The sequence below is a fragment of the Vicia villosa genome, unplaced genomic scaffold (genome assembly GCF_029867415.1).
Source record: "Vicia villosa cultivar HV-30 ecotype Madison, WI unplaced genomic scaffold, Vvil1.0 ctg.000659F_1_1, whole genome shotgun sequence".
In the NCBI taxonomy this organism is placed as follows: Eukaryota; Viridiplantae; Streptophyta; class Magnoliopsida; order Fabales; family Fabaceae; genus Vicia; species Vicia villosa.
In genome coordinates, this window is record NW_026705294.1 from 650,235 (window position 1) to 668,939 (window position 18,705).

Sequence of the window (18,705 nt, forward strand, 5' to 3'; positions counted from 1 at the left end):
GAATTTCATGAACAAATGTAACCTGATTTTTTTATTTTTCCAAAAGAAGTGATCCTTAATCAAAAGATTATTCTCAGCAGAATCTTTCTACTATGATGATATAAAAAGAAACATACTGTTGTCAAAGTACAAAGAGAGGTTCTTCTATAAAAAAAAAATCCAAAACCTATCCTAGAAGAATAAATTGAGAACATCAATTTAGGAACCAAATACATAACTTCTATATGATTTGTAAATGACTTTTTTTCCGGTCATGACGCAAAATGACTTCTAGATAATCAGCAAGTATAGCTGCATCATGCTTAGACAAAGAGGCATCGACTTGTATCCGGGCCATGTTGAAGCTTTCTTTTCTCCATATATAGGATGAATCTATAGCCAGTTGAAGAAATCTGAACAAGAATTGAAGTAAATGAAATTAATACAAGTTAGAAGAAATCAATTACGTTAATTTCATACAAGTAAATTGTTGAAGAGAAACTTACTATCAACAATAGGACGCCAAGCTCTCAACATAATTCGCGCCCAACCACCACCAAGGTCTAACGATTTTCTGTACTACATTATTTCTCGAGTTATACATAATTGCTCCTCTTCTATATTTGTTTGTCAATATAAGTGTACCATTCTTCTCCGAAAGGCATACAGGCAACAAACAGCGGTCGGAGTCATTAAATGGATAATCTATTTCAAGATTATGATAACTAACTTTAAACAATTGAGTCCAAGAGTCGTCCACTCCGAAGTCCTTCATTTTCCACATAATAAAATGAGTTTGTTTGAAATCATGAGAAAAATAAAGACAATCATTTAACACACTTAAACTTGGATCAATAAACGGTACTTCATCAAAACCACGAGGAGGCTGCAACTGAGTATGTGTCTCCGTGCTCAAATTAAGTGAAATAATAACAAATTGCTTAATATTAATATCCTTGCATTTGTAATTAAGATCAAAGTGATTGTGAATTGCCAACCAATTAACACATCCGCTCGTATACACGCCCTTGGTCGAGCAATTATGAGCCTGAGAGGGGTTTTGAATATTTGTCCAAGCATTATTGCACAAGCTGAGAACTCTTATTTCTGTTGTCCTTAACGCCACCACCTTATATGTGTTGGTTGATTCATCACAACCAAACGTGAAAGTATAAGGTATACTTGGAGTTGGATCGTCATCGCGAAAAGACCCTAATCTCTGTGATATTGTCCTTGTGGCCGGATTCCAAATGCGAAACCATGTTTTCTTAATTTCTCCATTGACCAAAGACTTGCCTAACAAGCATAGCAATCCATTGCAGGAACCAACAACATAATGGAATTCATTACAATAAGGATCCTTGGGAAGTTCGAAAATCATTGGGGAGTTTTTAAACAAAGGATAAAATGTGAGGGATGCTACAATGAAATCGATGGAACATACAAGCGTAAAATATGCATGCTGTGAAGATCGATGAAGGTGTAATTTGACAAAGGTGGGATCGGAGATGAGGGATTTCCATGACTTAGACACACACTTCAGTCGCAACAATAGCTTTACTGTAAGACGTGATAGCACTTCTGCAATCAGTTCATCAGGGAGGAATACCGGTGACAGTGACGCCATGGGAGTACGCTGCGAGAGAGATGGAGTGAGGGTTGAAAAGTTGAACCCTAATAACAAAAGTCTTAAAAAAATAAAATATAAAAGAATAATTGAATATACTTGTAAATTAATTTTATAATGACTAAAGGTTAATTTTTTATCAAAATGAAAATGGAAATTTAATAATTTTATTAATATTAAACACGTATTAAAAAACTCTTATAATTCATAGTCTAAAGGTAATATCGTTAATGTTGTTCCTCATTGTATTAATAGTCATTTGTTTAATGAAATGAATTGAGTTTGTTCTTGTAAAAAAAACACTTATAATTTACAAATTTTATTTATAATAAGATTACTATTGTATAGATTTATAATAAGATTATTATTGTATAGATAAAATAACTTGTTATTGATATTAATAGTACACATAAAAAAGTTTTTATAAATTATAAAATAATTTGGACATTTCTAATTTATTAATCAAAAGACCAAAAGAAAAAAGAGAGCGCTCAGAGTTTTAAAAAGTTTGATAATTATTTTATTTAAGGAAAACAATAGACCAAATTCAAAACTATTATATTTATTTATTAATCAATAATTAAAATTTATTAACAAAATTAAATTAAATGAATAATAAATAAATAAAATAAAATAAAATAGAAACTATCCTACAAAAAGGGGAAGGAGCGCCCCATTCCTTCAAATCTTTTTTAAAAACTTTTTTAATTAAATTTTTTTATAATAAAAACAACAAATAATTTAAAAAAGATTTAATTTTTATTTTATTTCAAAATAATAAAAATTAAACTTAACAAAAAAAACCGCCTATGATAAAAAAGAATTATTTTGACTAATTATTAATTAATTAATGAATATCCACAACTAAATAAAAATCAAATTAAAATAAAACCAAAAAACAAAAAAATAATAAATCTACAAAAAATAATAAAAGAGCGTGCTACATGAGTTGAATTTTTAATTAAAATCTTGTTTAATTAGCTATCAAAAGTCACATTTGTTATTTAATTAAATTTTAACTATTTCTTATTTGAGGACGTATCATATGAGAATGATATTTTTATATGAGAACATGAGAATGAATCTGAACCATTAGATTTTAAAATCAATGGTGGAGATTATATATCATTATTTTTCTCTCTCTCATCAATTATATATTTTAATAATGGAGGAGAGATAAAAATAGATTCCCTCTTAATCTCCACCATTAATTTTAAAATCTAATAGTTCAGATTCATTCTCATGTTCTCATATAAAAAAGTCATTCTCATATGATACGTCCTCTTTCTTATTTTTATTTTAGTTTTTATTTTTTGTCTATAAATGTTATACTATCAAGCAGTAGGATTATTATTAATATTGTTTTTTATTATTTACTACTGTCTCTAAAAAAAAAATGTTAATCGATACTTCTTAATCAGCCTAATTCATAATTCATCGGTGTATGCAGTAATCATATTAATTAGTATAGATAATAATGATATTAGTTGTGTCTTTCTATAAATATGTTTTTTTTAAAATTAAGAGAGAGTGCGAGAGTTACTTGTGTTACTAAATTTAATTTAATTACTTTTATTACTTTGTTAAATATGCCGTTGAATTATTCTATTTTTAACTGTCCAATATAATACATTATAATAATCATAAATCAATTAATTAATATACTTAAAAACATAAAAATAAAATAATACATTAATTTAAACTAATATTAATTAAATGTAATAAAAAAAAGTTAACATACTTAAAATAAAATAAAAATATTATGGGAAAAAAAGTTAACATACCTACTATTTATTTATGGTCATTGCTTTTTAATAAAATAAAATTAATAAATGTAATTATTTTTTTATTAATTACTATATTTTTCTGTCATAGAAAAGAGATTCCTCATCTGATTAATTAATGATTTAAATTTTAATTAAAATTAAATGTAAAATTAAAGTTTAAAAATTTAAATCTATGTATTATAATTAAACTATTCATATTCATAGTATTACTCCTAGATAGTTGAGTTCGACAATTAATTTACTCATGGATTAGTCCTTATTTTTTAGTACTTATTAATTTTATAACTATTAATGACAAATTATGATAATAAATTCTTACTATAAATAATTAAGACATAAAGCATGTGATTTTTTGCCAGGTTCTTAGAACCTACAAATTGTAGGCTACAATGCTATAAAAGCTGATATGTATATTAACAGAAATATGATTTTATTGACAAACTTAACAAACCAATAGAAATTTTTTAAAAAAATTATTAAATTACTAATATAATTTTCGTTATTATCTAAATTTCATTTATATCTTTGAATTTATCTATTAATAAAATTTTTTATATTTTTTACTTTTACAGTATTAACTTACTCAATCATCAAAGTCTAATTGAAAATCAAATTAAGTCATTTTATTTAATATAAATGAAAATCAAATCAAAAATTAATAATTATAATTTGTTGAAAAAAATTAAATCAAATCATTTTTATAACCAATAAAAAAATTGTTAAAAAATTATTAAATTACTAATATAGTTTTTCATTATCTAAATTTCATTTATATCTTTGAATTTATCTATCAAAAAAAAATTTATATTGTTTGCTTTTACACTATTAACTTACTCAATCATCAAAGTCTAATTGAAAATCAAATTAAGTCATTTTTATTGAATATAAATGAAAATCAAATCAAAAGTTAATAATTATAATTTATTGAAAAATATCAAAGTCTAATTGGATTTATTCTTAGAAAGTTTTTCACATATCATCATTATCTATCTATGCCACCCTTATATTGGCATACAAAATTCAAAGTCAAGGAAATTTCTACTTAACCGAAAATTGAATGCAGTGGTTTGTTTTTTTTTAATCAGAAAAGAAACAATTCATTAAAATAAAAACCCGTGTAACACTGCAGCTACTTCTGAATTCGCAATCAAAAACCGGCACGATAAAACTGTTGATGAAGCACATCTAGGTATCATATGTTCCCATCATTTAAGCCCTTAATTTCCCTCTGCCCAAATCTGTTGCCCTGTTGATTAGCATCCCTTGACTTAGACACAAAGTAGAACACAAGCAAAGTAACCTTGAAGTAAACCTCCATGGTAGACTGAAACATCTTGTTTAAGGCTCTCTAAAAAATTTGAGCCAAACCCAACCTCATAAGAGATCCACAATATTTTGACTCATGATTCCCTCTTAATAAATAGATGTTCTCCGGCATGAATACCTGATGTAAAATAATGATAGTAAGGTGAATGTAAAACATTGTTTCAAACCAAAGTTCCTAAACCTTTCAGACATAGCAGTTGCATGCATTAGGCGAACTCAGTCACTGAACTAAAATCAAATGGCTATGCTGAAATCAGATAAAACTACATTACAAAACATAAACAAAATCGAAAAGCTAAAGGCTCTTTAACACAATAACTGAAGGATAGAAAAACACTTAGAAATGGGGATTTGAATAAGTGTACCTTAAAACTTGACAGATAAAAATATTGAACACAATAATTTTTATCCTGGTTTGTTGTTAACTAAACTACTCCAGTCATCCCCTTAGAGTGATTTACCTCAACTGAGGATTTAATCCACTAATCAAAAATATTACAATGGTTCTCCACTTAGATACCCTCTAAGTCTTCTAGAGTCTACAGATCACAACTTGATCACTCTAGGAATTCCTTTACAATCAATGTAAAATAAATGTTTACAAGAGTTTAGATTGCTTCTAATAAAGCTGTAATCACCAAGTGATATTTCTCTTAAGTTCTAGTTCTTAACACTCACTAAGATATTACAAAGTTGTGAGGTTGAAGATGAAGTTCTTCTTTGTTTTTCAAGAAACCAGTTTGACAGCGTTTTGGTGTATTTGCACAAGAGTGTTGTTGCTTCTTCTGAATCAGAACTTCTATATATAGGCGCTGAAAGGAAATGACCGCTGGGAGCATTTAATGCTTTGCGTGAATAGTACAACACTGCATTTAATGTTTCACACTTTTGTCAACTAACTCGAGCCATGCTTTTGCTGCTTTTACTGACTTTGCCTTTTGTAGCTTCTAACGTTCCTTTTGTCAGTCACAGATTTGACGTTATAGCCTTTTCATCTTGTACTTTATTTCTGTACTCATATTTGTAGATAACAATGTTTGAATATCAGAGTCTTCAGTATTTGGTGCGGATGCAACTTCAGTCACTCAGACTATGGAAGTGCTTTGAGCGTGATACCATCAGAGCTTTGCTTCTGACTGCCATTTTCTGATGCTTTCAAGATCATGTTCGGAATCTGCAGGACCATCTTCTGATGTATTACCAGACCATGTTCTGATGAAGCCATCCAGAACTTCTGGGTCAGTGATTCTGAACGCTGATTTGTGCATACTCTTTTATACTAAATTAAAGTTTGATTTAAAGAAATTAAGTGAAATACTAAATTAATCTAATTATAAAAATAATCCTAATTTAATTAAAAAAATTGTTTAAGATTTAACTAAATAAAAACTTAAAACTAATTATTTTATGACTAAATGATTAAAAATAATTAACCAGTTAATACTTAATTAAATTAAATTCTAAGTGGTTAAAAAATATTTAATCAAAAGAAACACAATTCTAAAATTAAAAGATTTTTGGTGATTTTAATTGGTGTTTTAATAATAAAAAAAATTAAACAAGTTAATAAAAGGAAATAAAAGGAGAAAAAGAAAATAAATTTAAAAAACCTGGGGGGGTGCAGTCTGGAAAGAGAGGTGTAGCCCAGAGATTGCAACAAGCCCAATTATGAAGTGAGCCCAAGCGCAGGATCTGGTACGATTAGCCCCAGATGGTGTATGGTGGACTTGCAGGTTTGTAGGCATTGGATTTAGATCTTGAATCTGCAGGACCATCTTCTGATGTCTTACCAAACCATGTTCTGATGAAGCCATCCAGAACTTCTGGGTCAGTGATTCTGAACGCTGATTTGTGCATACTCTTTAATACTTTTCCTGAAATGGAAAACGTAAAGGATTAGAGTACCATATTGTCTTATATAAAATTCTTACTTAATGTTATCATCAAAACTAAGAATATTGATCAGAACATTTCTTGTTCTAACAATCTCCCCCTTTTTGATGATGACAAAAACATATATAATTGATATGAATTTGTATCCAGAATATCAAATGAACAAAGACAATACACAGATATAACATATAAGCATATAATTAGAGTGTGTGAATATGTCTCCCTCTGAGATTAGAAATCTCCCCCTGAAATTAATACTAGAAGAATTTATAAATAAAAGACTTCCCTGAGTATTTTCCATTTCAGATGAGACTTTCACGTTGAACTTTGAACTTTTGAGCTTTACTTCAGAGCTTCCATAGGACAACTTCAGAGCTTTGAGTTACTCTTAGAGATCAACTTGGATTTATCAGGTCATCAAGAAAACTTTCTTGTATCAGAGCTATCAGATCTTGAGACTTCTTGAATCAGAGCTTTAGGCTTAACAAAGCATTGCTTGCTTCTAATTTTGAAGCTTCAAAGCACAAAGCTTGCTTCAATTATTTGAGAGATTTTTCTTCAAATTTGCTTCTCCCCATATTGAGCTTGTCCAGAGTATCACATTCCTGCAAAACTATCAAAGACAGAAAACTTGCAATATTTGTTAGGAATGTTAAGACTTAAGCCCAGCAACTGATATTATAAATCAATTCAATTATCACGTTTCTCCCCCTTTTTATCATAACATCAAACAACATAAAAGATTCAGATGAAAGACACACAGAGTGAAGAAAGAAAAAAATCATTGATAAGCAAAAGGGAGTACAAAGTAGATGCAGTCAAAACAGATGCAAAAACAAAGAAAACAATCTAAGACACAAGACAGTTTACGACTAGGTAAGCTTAAAAGCTAAAGCTGTTAGAAGGTTCTTAATCTCAGAGGTGTCTTCAGCTTGCTTCTTGGAGGTTTCTTCTTATTTCTTCATCCAAGTGTTGATTTCCTCATTGGTGTCATCCTGCTTGTGCAGACGACTAGCCAAGGTAGCCTGATTTTGTTGGAGTTCCTTCAGAGTGTTCATCAAAATAGAAGATGAAGGACCAGCAGAAGAAGCAACAAAGCTATCTTCTAGGACAGGATGAGCAGCATCAGCTTCAACCATTTGAGCATCACCTTGATTTTCCTCAGCAGGAATTTCTTCGGTAGGAAGCCCTTTAAAAACAAGAGGTTCAACTTCTAGAGGATACTCAACCTCTGGATACACCATGTCAGGATCTTTTTCCAGAGGGTTCTCCCTGAACCAGTTGAATAGAAGCTGAAAATCTCCAGTCAGAACTTTGTACGGATATGGCTTCCATACAATTATAGCCAAAGGATTTTCTTCTTCTAACTCATCAACAAACGACTTCTTTTCTAGAGGCTTCCAGTTGGTGATCAGATGATAGTACTTGCCTCCACCATACTCCAAAGCAACCAGCAGGACCAGGAGCATCAGCCAAACAATCTTTCTGGAGAACCAGAAATTCAGCCTATACTTCCTTACCAAAAGCTTTCCAAAGCTTTCCAACAGCTACATGATCCAACTTGGAATCATGAGCAACTTTCAGAACTTCAAAACGTGCATCAACAGAAGGTTTTGTAGGGTTTGTTCTGGGAGGTGAGATTAGAGATTTTGGGTTGAGAGAGGAGATTGGTTTATCTGGATATAAGAGGTCATATGGTTGAGGTTCTATATCAAGCACAAGGAATGTGTTTGAAGTTGATAGTTGAAGAGAGGATTCAACTTCATTGTCAGAGTCTAAGACTACGACAATGGGATCAGATGGTGGATTGTTTTGAGGTTTATATGAGTTCATTAGGCGAATGAAAGAATCAGAAAATGAAGATTCTGGTGAGGGGAGGTTGAAGAAAACAACAGTGTCAACAACAAGTTCATAGTTAGAATGTGGAGGAGGTTGAGATGTGGAGATCATGGCATGAAGAGGAATGATGGTGTTTAAAGGTGTTGGTTCAAGAATTGGTTCAAAAACAGGAGGTTAAAAATAAAAAATGGTTGCTTGCCTTTAGACTTGGGGGAAACAGAAGATGAAGGGTTAAATTTTTTGGTGGTTGGAGGTAGTTTTTCCGAGGCTTTTTCTGGTGATTTTTCTGGAGGAGCTTTTGTTGATACATGTTTTGTAATTAAAATAGGAGCAGAGACAGGCCAGAGATAGAAATACCTGAAGATTTTTTCTTCTTCTGAGGCTTGGCAGGTCCTTTTCCAACAGTCTTCCTCTTCTTCTCCTTCTGCTCCTCTTCCTTCCTTGCTTCCTTCTTTTATTCCTTCTTCTTTTCTTTCATTTCTTTTTTCTTTTCCTTCTTATCTTTCCTTCCTTCTGGTTGGTCTAACTTTCTTTTCATCCTCTTTTCTTTCTCTTTTGCTAACTCTGGCACTTGATCAGCTATAGTGAGAGCCTTCTGTTTGCTTATCCATATAGGATCATAGCTAGAGCCTTCTTCTTTCCACATAGCTATATAGCGGACAACGACATCAGGATTTTAATTTCTGAAAAACAATTCAAAGTCAGCCAGAGCATGAGCTTTTCTGGTCAGAATCTCATGGTCCATGTTGGGAGGAGCAGCAATAGCCTCAATTATGTTCATCTTCTTGAGAATGTGAGCATTCATGGTGCTTCCAATCGTGGTATACAGATCCTTGATAATGCCAGCTTTCTCCAGATCCTCAACTATTCTTGTTTGAACCAGAAGATCTGTAATAATTCTTCCAAAAGGAATAATGTTTCTCTTGTACATGGGATTCTTCAATATGAATTCATCTCTAGAGTCCCTTACATAATTCCACACGTGGTTGAAAATGATGAAAGGAAGATCCACCTTCTCTTGTTTACCAATACAATACAAAATGTATTGTTGGTCCTTGTGGACATAGTTTGGAGAAATAGTTACCTTTCCGTGGTAGATGCAACCCAGAAGAATCTTAGCCCAGATTCTGTAAGGAGACTTCAGTTCCTTGATTTTTGTAGATTCTTTTCCAGACTTGAAGATTTCTGTATTCACAGTATTCCAATCTGTTCTTCCTATTATTGCTTTAGAAACACCTTCAACAGTTTCCAAACCAAACAATTTCCTTAGAAGATTTTCAGTAATGGGGAACAATTCACCATGAACAATAGAAAAAATAACTTTAGGCATGATTGTTGCATGAACCCATAATTATTTGACCAAATACGGATAAATTGGTCCACACAAACCGTAGAAGAAAGCTTGCCATCCTTGGAAAATCATGTCATCTTTCAGATGAATGTTGTGTTCTTCAAGATTATTAAACTCGACCATCATTTCACAGATAGCTTCTAAATATTTCAAAGGAATCGAACACGTCTTCTGCGGAACAGGTTGTTGTTGATCTTGTGCAGGTTGTTGAGAAGACGAACCAACTTATTGCTTAGATGAATAAGCCATTGAAGAACACTTGAGATGTTTTGGTTTATAAACTTTAGGGTTTTTTTAAAAGAGAGAACAAGAGACAGAAATGCATAAACACAGAGATGATAAATGCGTGAAAAGAGAGAAAATGAATGAGAGATAAGTTTAAATAGCCACAGACGCGAAAACGAAATACAATGAAATTCTGAATGTGAACAGTTACAGAATGCAGATGTAATACGGTGGGAGAACTGATTTTTTGAAATGTTGCGGATAGCAAAAGTCGCCACCGACTTTTATTTTATCCAATTGGAAAGGCAAAAAGAACAGGAAATACCTTCGAGTTCGGGGGGTAGGTTATACAAAGGGAAGGTGTAAGCACCATTTGTATCCATGGTTACCCATGGGCTCTTAATTGCTTAGCTCACTTGTTTTCAAAATATTTGAAAAGTGTTGTGTGTGAATAGTAAAAGAATTTGAATAAGGACTTTAGCTTGTAAAATAAGCGTAGCCTTTTTGAATTGATTTGAAAAAGAGGTGTGAAAAGTAATTTGAAAGTTTGAATGTGAGCAAGCAGTTAAGAGTACCTACCCTAAGATTGTCTTTCTTCTTCTTTAAGTTTTTTGTTTGAAAGAACTATCCATACCATAAGTAAGGTAGGTAGTCCTTTCATTGGATGTGCGGGTCATCAAAGATTATCGTTCACCATCAGACTGTCCCTACCATAAAGAGGGCAGGTAGTTTAAGGGAAGGATAAAATAGTCATTTTAGGCAACCAATGAGGATACCTTAGTAATCGAAAGGGACTATCATCATTATATAGTAGGCAACCTCGAGGGACAAGATCATATAACCGAAGACAACATCGAAGGGACTTATGATCTTTAGTGATGATAATGAACTGAGGGCAACATTTGCTAAGGTATCCTCGTATCCGAGGGACTTGACTATTTTTGAAGTGTAATTAAAGGCAACAGGCAACAAGTAGGGTTACCCTAAAGGTGTGTGGATGCACAATCAAGTGATTAATATTCAAATAATTTTATCTTGTAAAAAATAGTGATTCTATGTTAATTTGCAGACTTGCACTCTCTATTTTGCTAACCACGCAGTTAATATATTGACAGAAAATAAATTGCGGAAAGTAAATGTCCTACGCTATTACAAGGCTTCGGGATGGGGGTGTTACAATAAAACCTGTCGGGGGAGATGCGGAAAATAAAGTGCAAGGAAATCAAAGCCTAATTAACTATTACATCAAAAACCTTGTAACCTATACATAGTTTCTAGAAATTAAATAAACTGATAAATGAGTAATTTAAATAAAGACAAAATTTAAACAACCATGCGACATTCAAGAGTTTTGAGATGAGAAGAGAATCGCGAATTAAAATTAAAGTTTAGTGAAAAAGTTTGATTTAAAGAAATTAAGTGAAATCCTAAATTAATTTAATTATAAAAATAATCCTAATTTAATTAAAAAAATTGTTGAAGATTTAACTAAATAAAAACTTAAAACTAATTATTTTATGACTAAATGATTAAAAATAATTAACCAGTTAATATTTAATTAAATTAAACTCTAAGTGGTTAAAAAATAATTAATTAAAAGAAACACAATTCTAAAATTAAAATATTTTTGGTGATTTTAATTGGTGTTTTAATAATAAAAAAAAATTTAAGCAAGTCAATAAAAGGAAATAAAAGGAGAAAAAGAAAATAAATTTAAAAAACCTGGGGGGCGCAGTCTGGAAAGAGAGGTGTAGCCCAGAGATTACAACAAGCCCAATTATGAAGTGAGCCCAAGAGCAGGATCTGGTATGGTTAGCTCCATAGGGTGTATGGTGGACTTGCAAGTTTGTAGGCATTGGATTTAGATCTTGGAGCATCACATGGCTGAGAAGCAATGGTCCACGGTGAGCGTGCATGAGCTAGGCGCGCGTGATCTGTAATCAAGCAAAATAGAAAAATAATATCACTTTAACCAGGATCGAACCTAGGTTTAGAGTGTTATGTCAAGAATGACTTTGCCAATAGTACTGTTACTCATTAGTCATTAGAGAATTGGTTGAAAAATATTATATAAAACAAATTGAAAGCAAAAGGAATTTTCAACATAATCGAACGTGTGGGCCCCAGGTGCGTTGCACGAACCAATCGCAGGTGGAGAGAGATTCTTAGAAGATTTGAATGGCTACTTAGGAGATGCCACACACGGACAAGAAATTCAGCAATGCTGACCAGCCAATCCCAATGCACAGAAGCGCCACGCGTACGAGTCAAACACTATGCCAAATTTGTCTTTTAGCAGCACCCCTACTAAAGCGTTTTTAGTAAAAAACGCTGGTATAGGTTTCCCTTAAAACAAAATAAAAAAACACGCAAAAAAAGCGCTCTTAAAGAGGGGGGGGGGGATACGAAAGCGCTTTCAAAAAGCGCTCTTAAAGGGGGGGGGGTACGAAAGCGCTTTCAAAAAGCGCTCTTATAGGGTGGGGTACGAAAGCACTTCTCAAAAGCGCTCTTATAGGGGTGGTTATGAAAGCGCTTTTGAAAGCGCTCTTATAGGGGGTTGTCTACGAAAGCGCTTTTGGGATAAAAGCGCAGGTATAGTGGGTATATATGAAAGCGCTTTTCTAAAGCGCTCTGATTGCCTTAATTTAATTAAAATTGAAATTAATATACTGAAATTAGTTTTGTGCTCTCGTCACTTTCTCTTCTCCAGTACTGTTGTCTTCCCTCTTTCTCTCAACGAAAATCCCTTGGCTTCTGCAAATTAAAGAACCCTAGTCCCTTATTGTAACCTCCATTCAACTTACGAAAATCCTCCATTCAACTTACGAAAGAACCCTAGCCCCATTTTTGTAACCCTAATTTCTTCTGAATTGGAAAATTGCAACTCACAGAAATCTCACGTTGCTCGAATTCGCTTCGTGGAGTTACAAGTCCTCTCACCAACAACAACTTTGTATTCATTTTGAGGTAAATCTTCTCTCATCTTTTCATGATTTTCGCTCTGATTGTTTAAAGTTGGTGCTGCTCTGCATAATCATGCTATTTTAAATTGCTATTCAGCCATTAAAAACCATAATACTGCCATCATCCACAAATTGACCATTGTAATTAGCATCCTTTGGTTACTTTTTTTGTGGAAGACCATGGTTTTGGTGCTTTAATTTGATATATGAATTACTTTATTTTTGTTGAACCTGTTATACCCTTGCAATCTTTTGTATGCTTATACTCCAATTCTAATATGAGTTGATATTGTGCTCAATCTTGGCTATTGCTTCCTTATTCCAATTCTAATTTTTTATATTAAGGAGTGACGTTATTATGAGTTTGTTATAGTTTGGAAATTAGCTCAATGAAATTTATTAAGTCTACTATTGGATGAAGCTTTATTTTAGTGGTTATATTCTTTCAAAAGGAAATAAGTTGTTTTGTTATCCTTATTGTTTTTTGTTTTTCCTATTGTCATACCCCAAAATTTGCCCACACTTTTCAAAGCTATTTCAAAAATGGGTTTTTATAAAAATCTCAGGTTCATTTACATTGACATCCTGAATTTTATAAATATTCAATTTAAAATCTATTTTAAAATATAATAGTTTACACTTAAATTGTTATATTTTAATAAATAGAAAAATGTTTGTCTATGCTTCATATACTTTCAATTGGCTTTTTATTTCAAATGAATAACATAGTACGATTGGTAAGAATGAAAGGTTTGCAAAAAGAAGGTCACGGGTTCAATTCCCGGTTGGTGCATTTCTATGTTTTTTTTTTACACCTGGATGCACCTGGACACAAGTACGTCCAGGTTCTTAATCTTGGTCATCAAGAAAGACCACATTCACAGTTGTCATCAACAATTTTCTAATCCTCATTCTCACTTTCTTTCATTCACATACTTTTTTTTAAAAAGCTTTTTATACAAACATTTTTTTGCATTTTTAAAACCTTGTTTTGGCCAATGATGACACCTGATCTGAGGCCTCATATTTTTCAAAATAATTTTTACAATGTTCTTGGCCGATGACTTCAATATGAGGCCCCCTTCCTCCGATTTTAATTTATTTGTTTTTTAACCAAATGATGAACGCGTGATGGTACCTTTTTTTTCCTACTATTTTTCATTCCCCAAAAATTTTTTTTTAGGTACAATTTGTTCTAACAACCATTTTTTTTCCAATCAAACATTTTTGTTATTTATGTACGCTAACATTTTTTTTACAACTTTTGTGTTCCACCTTTTCTAACACCTATTTTTCTGATTTTCACCCACCTTTTCTAACACCTATTTTTCTGATTTTCACCCACTTTTTCACCAACACCTATTTTTCTGATTTTCACCCACTTTTTCACCACATTAATATCTATTTTCATTCGTGAATTAACACCATACATACTCTTCAAAAACAAATTCACCAATTAATATTTTGATACACAAAAGCCAACGTTTTTTAACCACCACAATACAACTCTTGTTCAAGTTTTTTGTTTGTATCTTTTTACAGAAAGAAAAGACAATAGATGTTGGCACAGTACTGAGTCCATAACAGAAATCAAATGAAGAATAAGAGGAATAGAACTCGCTGCAAAACCGATTCATTGGAAACTGCCGCTGCACAGTCAACGCTGCCAATTGCGACCTTTGCAAGATCCCTCCATTCAGACCAACACCGCGCAGCAGGTTCCGATCGGCGTGAGCTCCTCCGATCCGGACTCAACTCAATCACAACAGCAGATCCACAATGATCGCAACGGACAACCACAACACCGTTCAATTGTAGATTGAATACGTGACCACGAAACAACTTGCAAAAGTTTTCAAGCATTCAAACTATCATCATGTTTTATTCTTTGTTTTGTTATATCTTGTTTTTGCAGAGAAAGAGAAAAGGAGAAATAAAAATAGTCCCGAAAACAAGTCCACTCCACTTCTCTGTTGCGCAACATCATCTTCTTGGCATCTGACACCGATCGATCTTCGACATCTCTCCGACGGATGACGCAATAGGCTATGCTCTCTACCACGGCAAACACTGACACGCAATCCAAACATGAATCAACTACAACGCACAATTCTAAATCACAGCGAACCATTCCATCACCGATTCAACGCAGACTTTCACATCGGAATCAGAATAAACGCAGAGCATTCGTAGTGGCTTCTACTATCAGAATCGTCGCCTCCGATTAAGGTCTCGAACTCGTTCCCTTTCCGATTGCTTGCTAATGAGATGTGTGAATGCTTTTCATCTTGAAATTTACGGCTATTGTTGCTATTTTATTTGTGGATGTTGTTTGTTGTCATCTTGAGATTTATCACCTGCTTGTGTGGTTTTTGTGGTCATGTTTAGTTTTGTTGAATTGAGTTGAGATGAACATGAGATAGAAGTGAGAAGAACAATGCTGGGGCAGAGGGAGAGACCGAAATTAAGTCAAATGGGGCGGGTTGTTACTCATGGGTTTTAGGGTTTTCTTTTAGTTGGTGGGTTTATTTTTAATAGACAAGCCCAATTCCGTTTTCCTTTATGCACCCCCTTCCCAGCGACCATACTCATATGGTTAGACAGATTTGGATATTGGTTTTGGGCCTCTCATTTGAAACAGCCCAGCGGATCACTGCTGACACCCCACTTTCCTGCTTGTTTTTATATCTCTTAAAAATACAAAAAATATGCATGTGATTAATTAGTTTTTTTTAATACAAAAAATGTTTTGTTTAGTTTTTTTAAATGTTTGTTTTCTCTTTAGAATTTGGTTTAGTCTGTATTTAAATTTTATTTTGTTATTCAATTTTTATTAATAATTGTGTATAATTTTGTTATTTTCTCATATGTCATTACTAACATTTTGTTTTGATTGTGAGGTACACTTTGAGGCATTGGGCTATTATTATGGACATTTGCAATTTTACTAAGTTCTTGTATATTTTACTTTCATTTTGGGTTTGTAATAGTTAATTAGGACTTTACTTTCCGCATCCCCCATTTTTGGTCATGTAATCCCCCATCCCGAAGCCTTGTAATAGCGTAGGATTTTCCTTTCCACACTTTACTTTCCGCACCTATAAACTGCTATAACTGTTTAGATGTATGCTAATAGGATTGCATGGAAAGATTAAAATTGAACCGTTAGTTCATTAACTCAAAGATTAAATATCTGAACATAACACACTCCTTTTTACTGTTCACACACTCACCTTTAGGGTTTCCCCTCTCACGTTGCCTTTCGATTCAATAGTCAAATCCCCTCGAAGCGTAGGGATACCTTAGCACATGTTACCTACGATTCAAAATCATCATTGTCCATTCAAAATAAAAGATCATAGTCCCTTCGAGTTGCCTACGATAAATGATCTTGTCCCTCGAGTTGCCTTCGATTAAATGATGATAGTCCCTCCGGATTGCTAAGGTATCTCTACTGGTTGCCTTTATGACTATTTACAACGCATAGGACTTTCTACCCTTTTTATGGTATGAATAGTCTCTATGACGTTCGATGACCCTCGATGACCCACACATCCAATGTATATGACTACCTACCCTCATATGGTATGGATAGTACTATCACTCAAGGGAATTCTTAGAATAGGAAAGACCTTATGAACTTAGGGTAGGTTACTCTTAAGTGCTTGCTCACAACAATTCAAATCAAACGCTTTTTACACCCCGTTTTCTAACGTTGTCTTTTTAGACATTTTCAAAACAAATGTGTTTTTCTAAACACACACTACTTTTTCGAAACAAATCAAACATTTCAAACAAAAGTGAGCTAAGAAGTTAAGAGCCCGTGGATAACTACGGATGAAAAGGGTGCTTACACCTTCCCTTTTCATAACCTACCCCCCGAACTCAATCTCTTTTCAAAGAAGGTCTTTCCTGTTCTTTTATACCTTTCCTAATTGGATAAAATAAAAGTCGGTGGCGACTCATGCTTACCGCAACATTGTTGCTTATAAAAATAAAAGTCAGTTCACCGTATTACACCTATGTTAGTTCTCAAGACTGGAAGGCCGGACTTAAGATTCCACCAGCTGATACACGCTATAGGACAGAGGTATGTTAATAGTTATGATTCTTATGAATACTTTTATGCTATCTAATACATCAAGTTTCTCGTTATATGCATTAGAAGGTTAGAACTTGTACTGAATTACTTAGTTTTTTTATGGGTTAAACCTAGTAGTTTAGTTTATAATGATTGATGTACAAAATGGATCACTTGGTTGTAGAGATCGATAATCTACTAGACACTAATATCTTTACTCATTTACTATGATTTCATTGGGCAAAAATATTTGAATATTAGGCGATAGTGGTCACATTTTTATCCAGAGAAAATGCTGTTTGAAAACAGGAATAGGCTCATAATCATAAAAAACTACAGGAATAGGACTTTTAATAATGTCTAAATCGATGTATTGGGTGACTGCTGCAGATTCTTTTTATGGAATCATTTCTTGTAGTAGTTTTTTGTTTAGATAAGTGTATCTAAGAAGTACTACTAGCTAAGGGTTAGTAGCTTATTTCTTGATTTGGTTTTCTAGTTTCTTCACATTGTTTGATGAAAGAAATTTTTCATATAACCTATTGTTTTAATTTATAGAGCACACTGGTTGCTGCTTCCTATCAACCCTATAAGGGAAGTCGTGTATTATCTGAATTCGGTAAATGGTGAATGGACCAATTATCCGGCTATGAAGGACATCGTTGATTTGTAAGTGGGATCGTTCTAAATATATATTCGTGTATATTTATATATTTACTTATTTGTGGGATTGATCTAAACATATGCTTTTATATATTTGTTAATTAGATCAATACAAGTGTTCCGAAGTCAACGGGACGCACAGGTATCCCGGACTAAATCTAACAACATTACTTGGATCCAAGTGCAGGTACATTATTTTTCACAATTTTGCTTATAATATTTATGCTACTTGATAAAACAAGACAACTATAGAATCTTATTTGTTTTTCTATGTAGTGTCCGCAACAGCGAAACAGTTACGATTGCGGATACTTTGTTTTGAGGTTTATGAAAGAAATCCTTCAGGCGAATCAATTAGAGATTCCGCTCACGGTATGAATTTATAACTTAAGATAATTTCATATAATTTATTACATTTAACTAAATATATCATTCATATTATGTTTTTTTTGTAGTACCTTGACGAATTCCGTGCTGCTGGGTACCCGAGACTTAAGTTGGAAGAAATAAAAGAGGATTTGTGTCAATTTTATATTAAGCAATTTTTCATGTAGGATTTGTGTCGATTTGAACTATAATATTATTGATGTTGTAATGATGTATATATATAATTTTGGATATTATAATGGTATTATATTAGTATATATATTGTCTTACTGATGGCTGAGATAATATCGTCGAAAATAAATTACAGGTCGAAAATATTACAGGTTGAAAGCATATTACAGGTCGAAAATATTACAGGTCGACTGGGAGGATTAAATTACAGGCTGCACATTAAAATACCTCATTTAGCAACGACAGCGCTTTTAAAAAGCGCTCTTAAAGGTCCACCTACTAAAGCGCTTCTTAGTAAAAGCGCTGCCAAAGATTAATAAAAAAGCATAAAAAAAAAAAGCGCAACATACGAAAGCGCTTTTGGAAAATCGCTCTTATAGGGGGGGCTATCAGAGCATTTTTTCCAAAAAAAA

At 32.8% G+C, this 18,705-nt stretch overlaps 2 protein-coding genes across 2 annotated transcripts; one reads left to right on the plus strand and one right to left on the minus strand.

Annotated features, from left to right (window-relative positions):
- Positions 1-487: 487 nt before the first annotated feature.
- On the minus strand, positions 488-1,606 carry LOC131630228 (F-box/kelch-repeat protein At3g23880-like). Its single transcript, XM_058901012.1, has one exon. It carries the CDS (start codon positions 1,604-1,606, stop codon positions 488-490), a length of 1,119 nt encoding a protein of 372 aa, XP_058756995.1.
- A 12,696-nt stretch (positions 1,607-14,302) lies between these two features.
- Positions 14,303-18,354, plus strand: LOC131630212 (uncharacterized). Its single transcript, XM_058900999.1, has 5 exons — positions 14,303-17,080; positions 17,630-17,740; positions 17,840-17,921; positions 18,011-18,106; positions 18,190-18,354. Exons 1-5 carry the CDS (start codon positions 17,013-17,015, stop codon positions 18,286-18,288), a joined length of 456 nt encoding a protein of 151 aa, XP_058756982.1. The 5' UTR covers positions 14,303-17,012; the 3' UTR covers positions 18,289-18,354.
- The last annotated feature ends 351 nt before the right edge of the window (positions 18,355-18,705 follow it).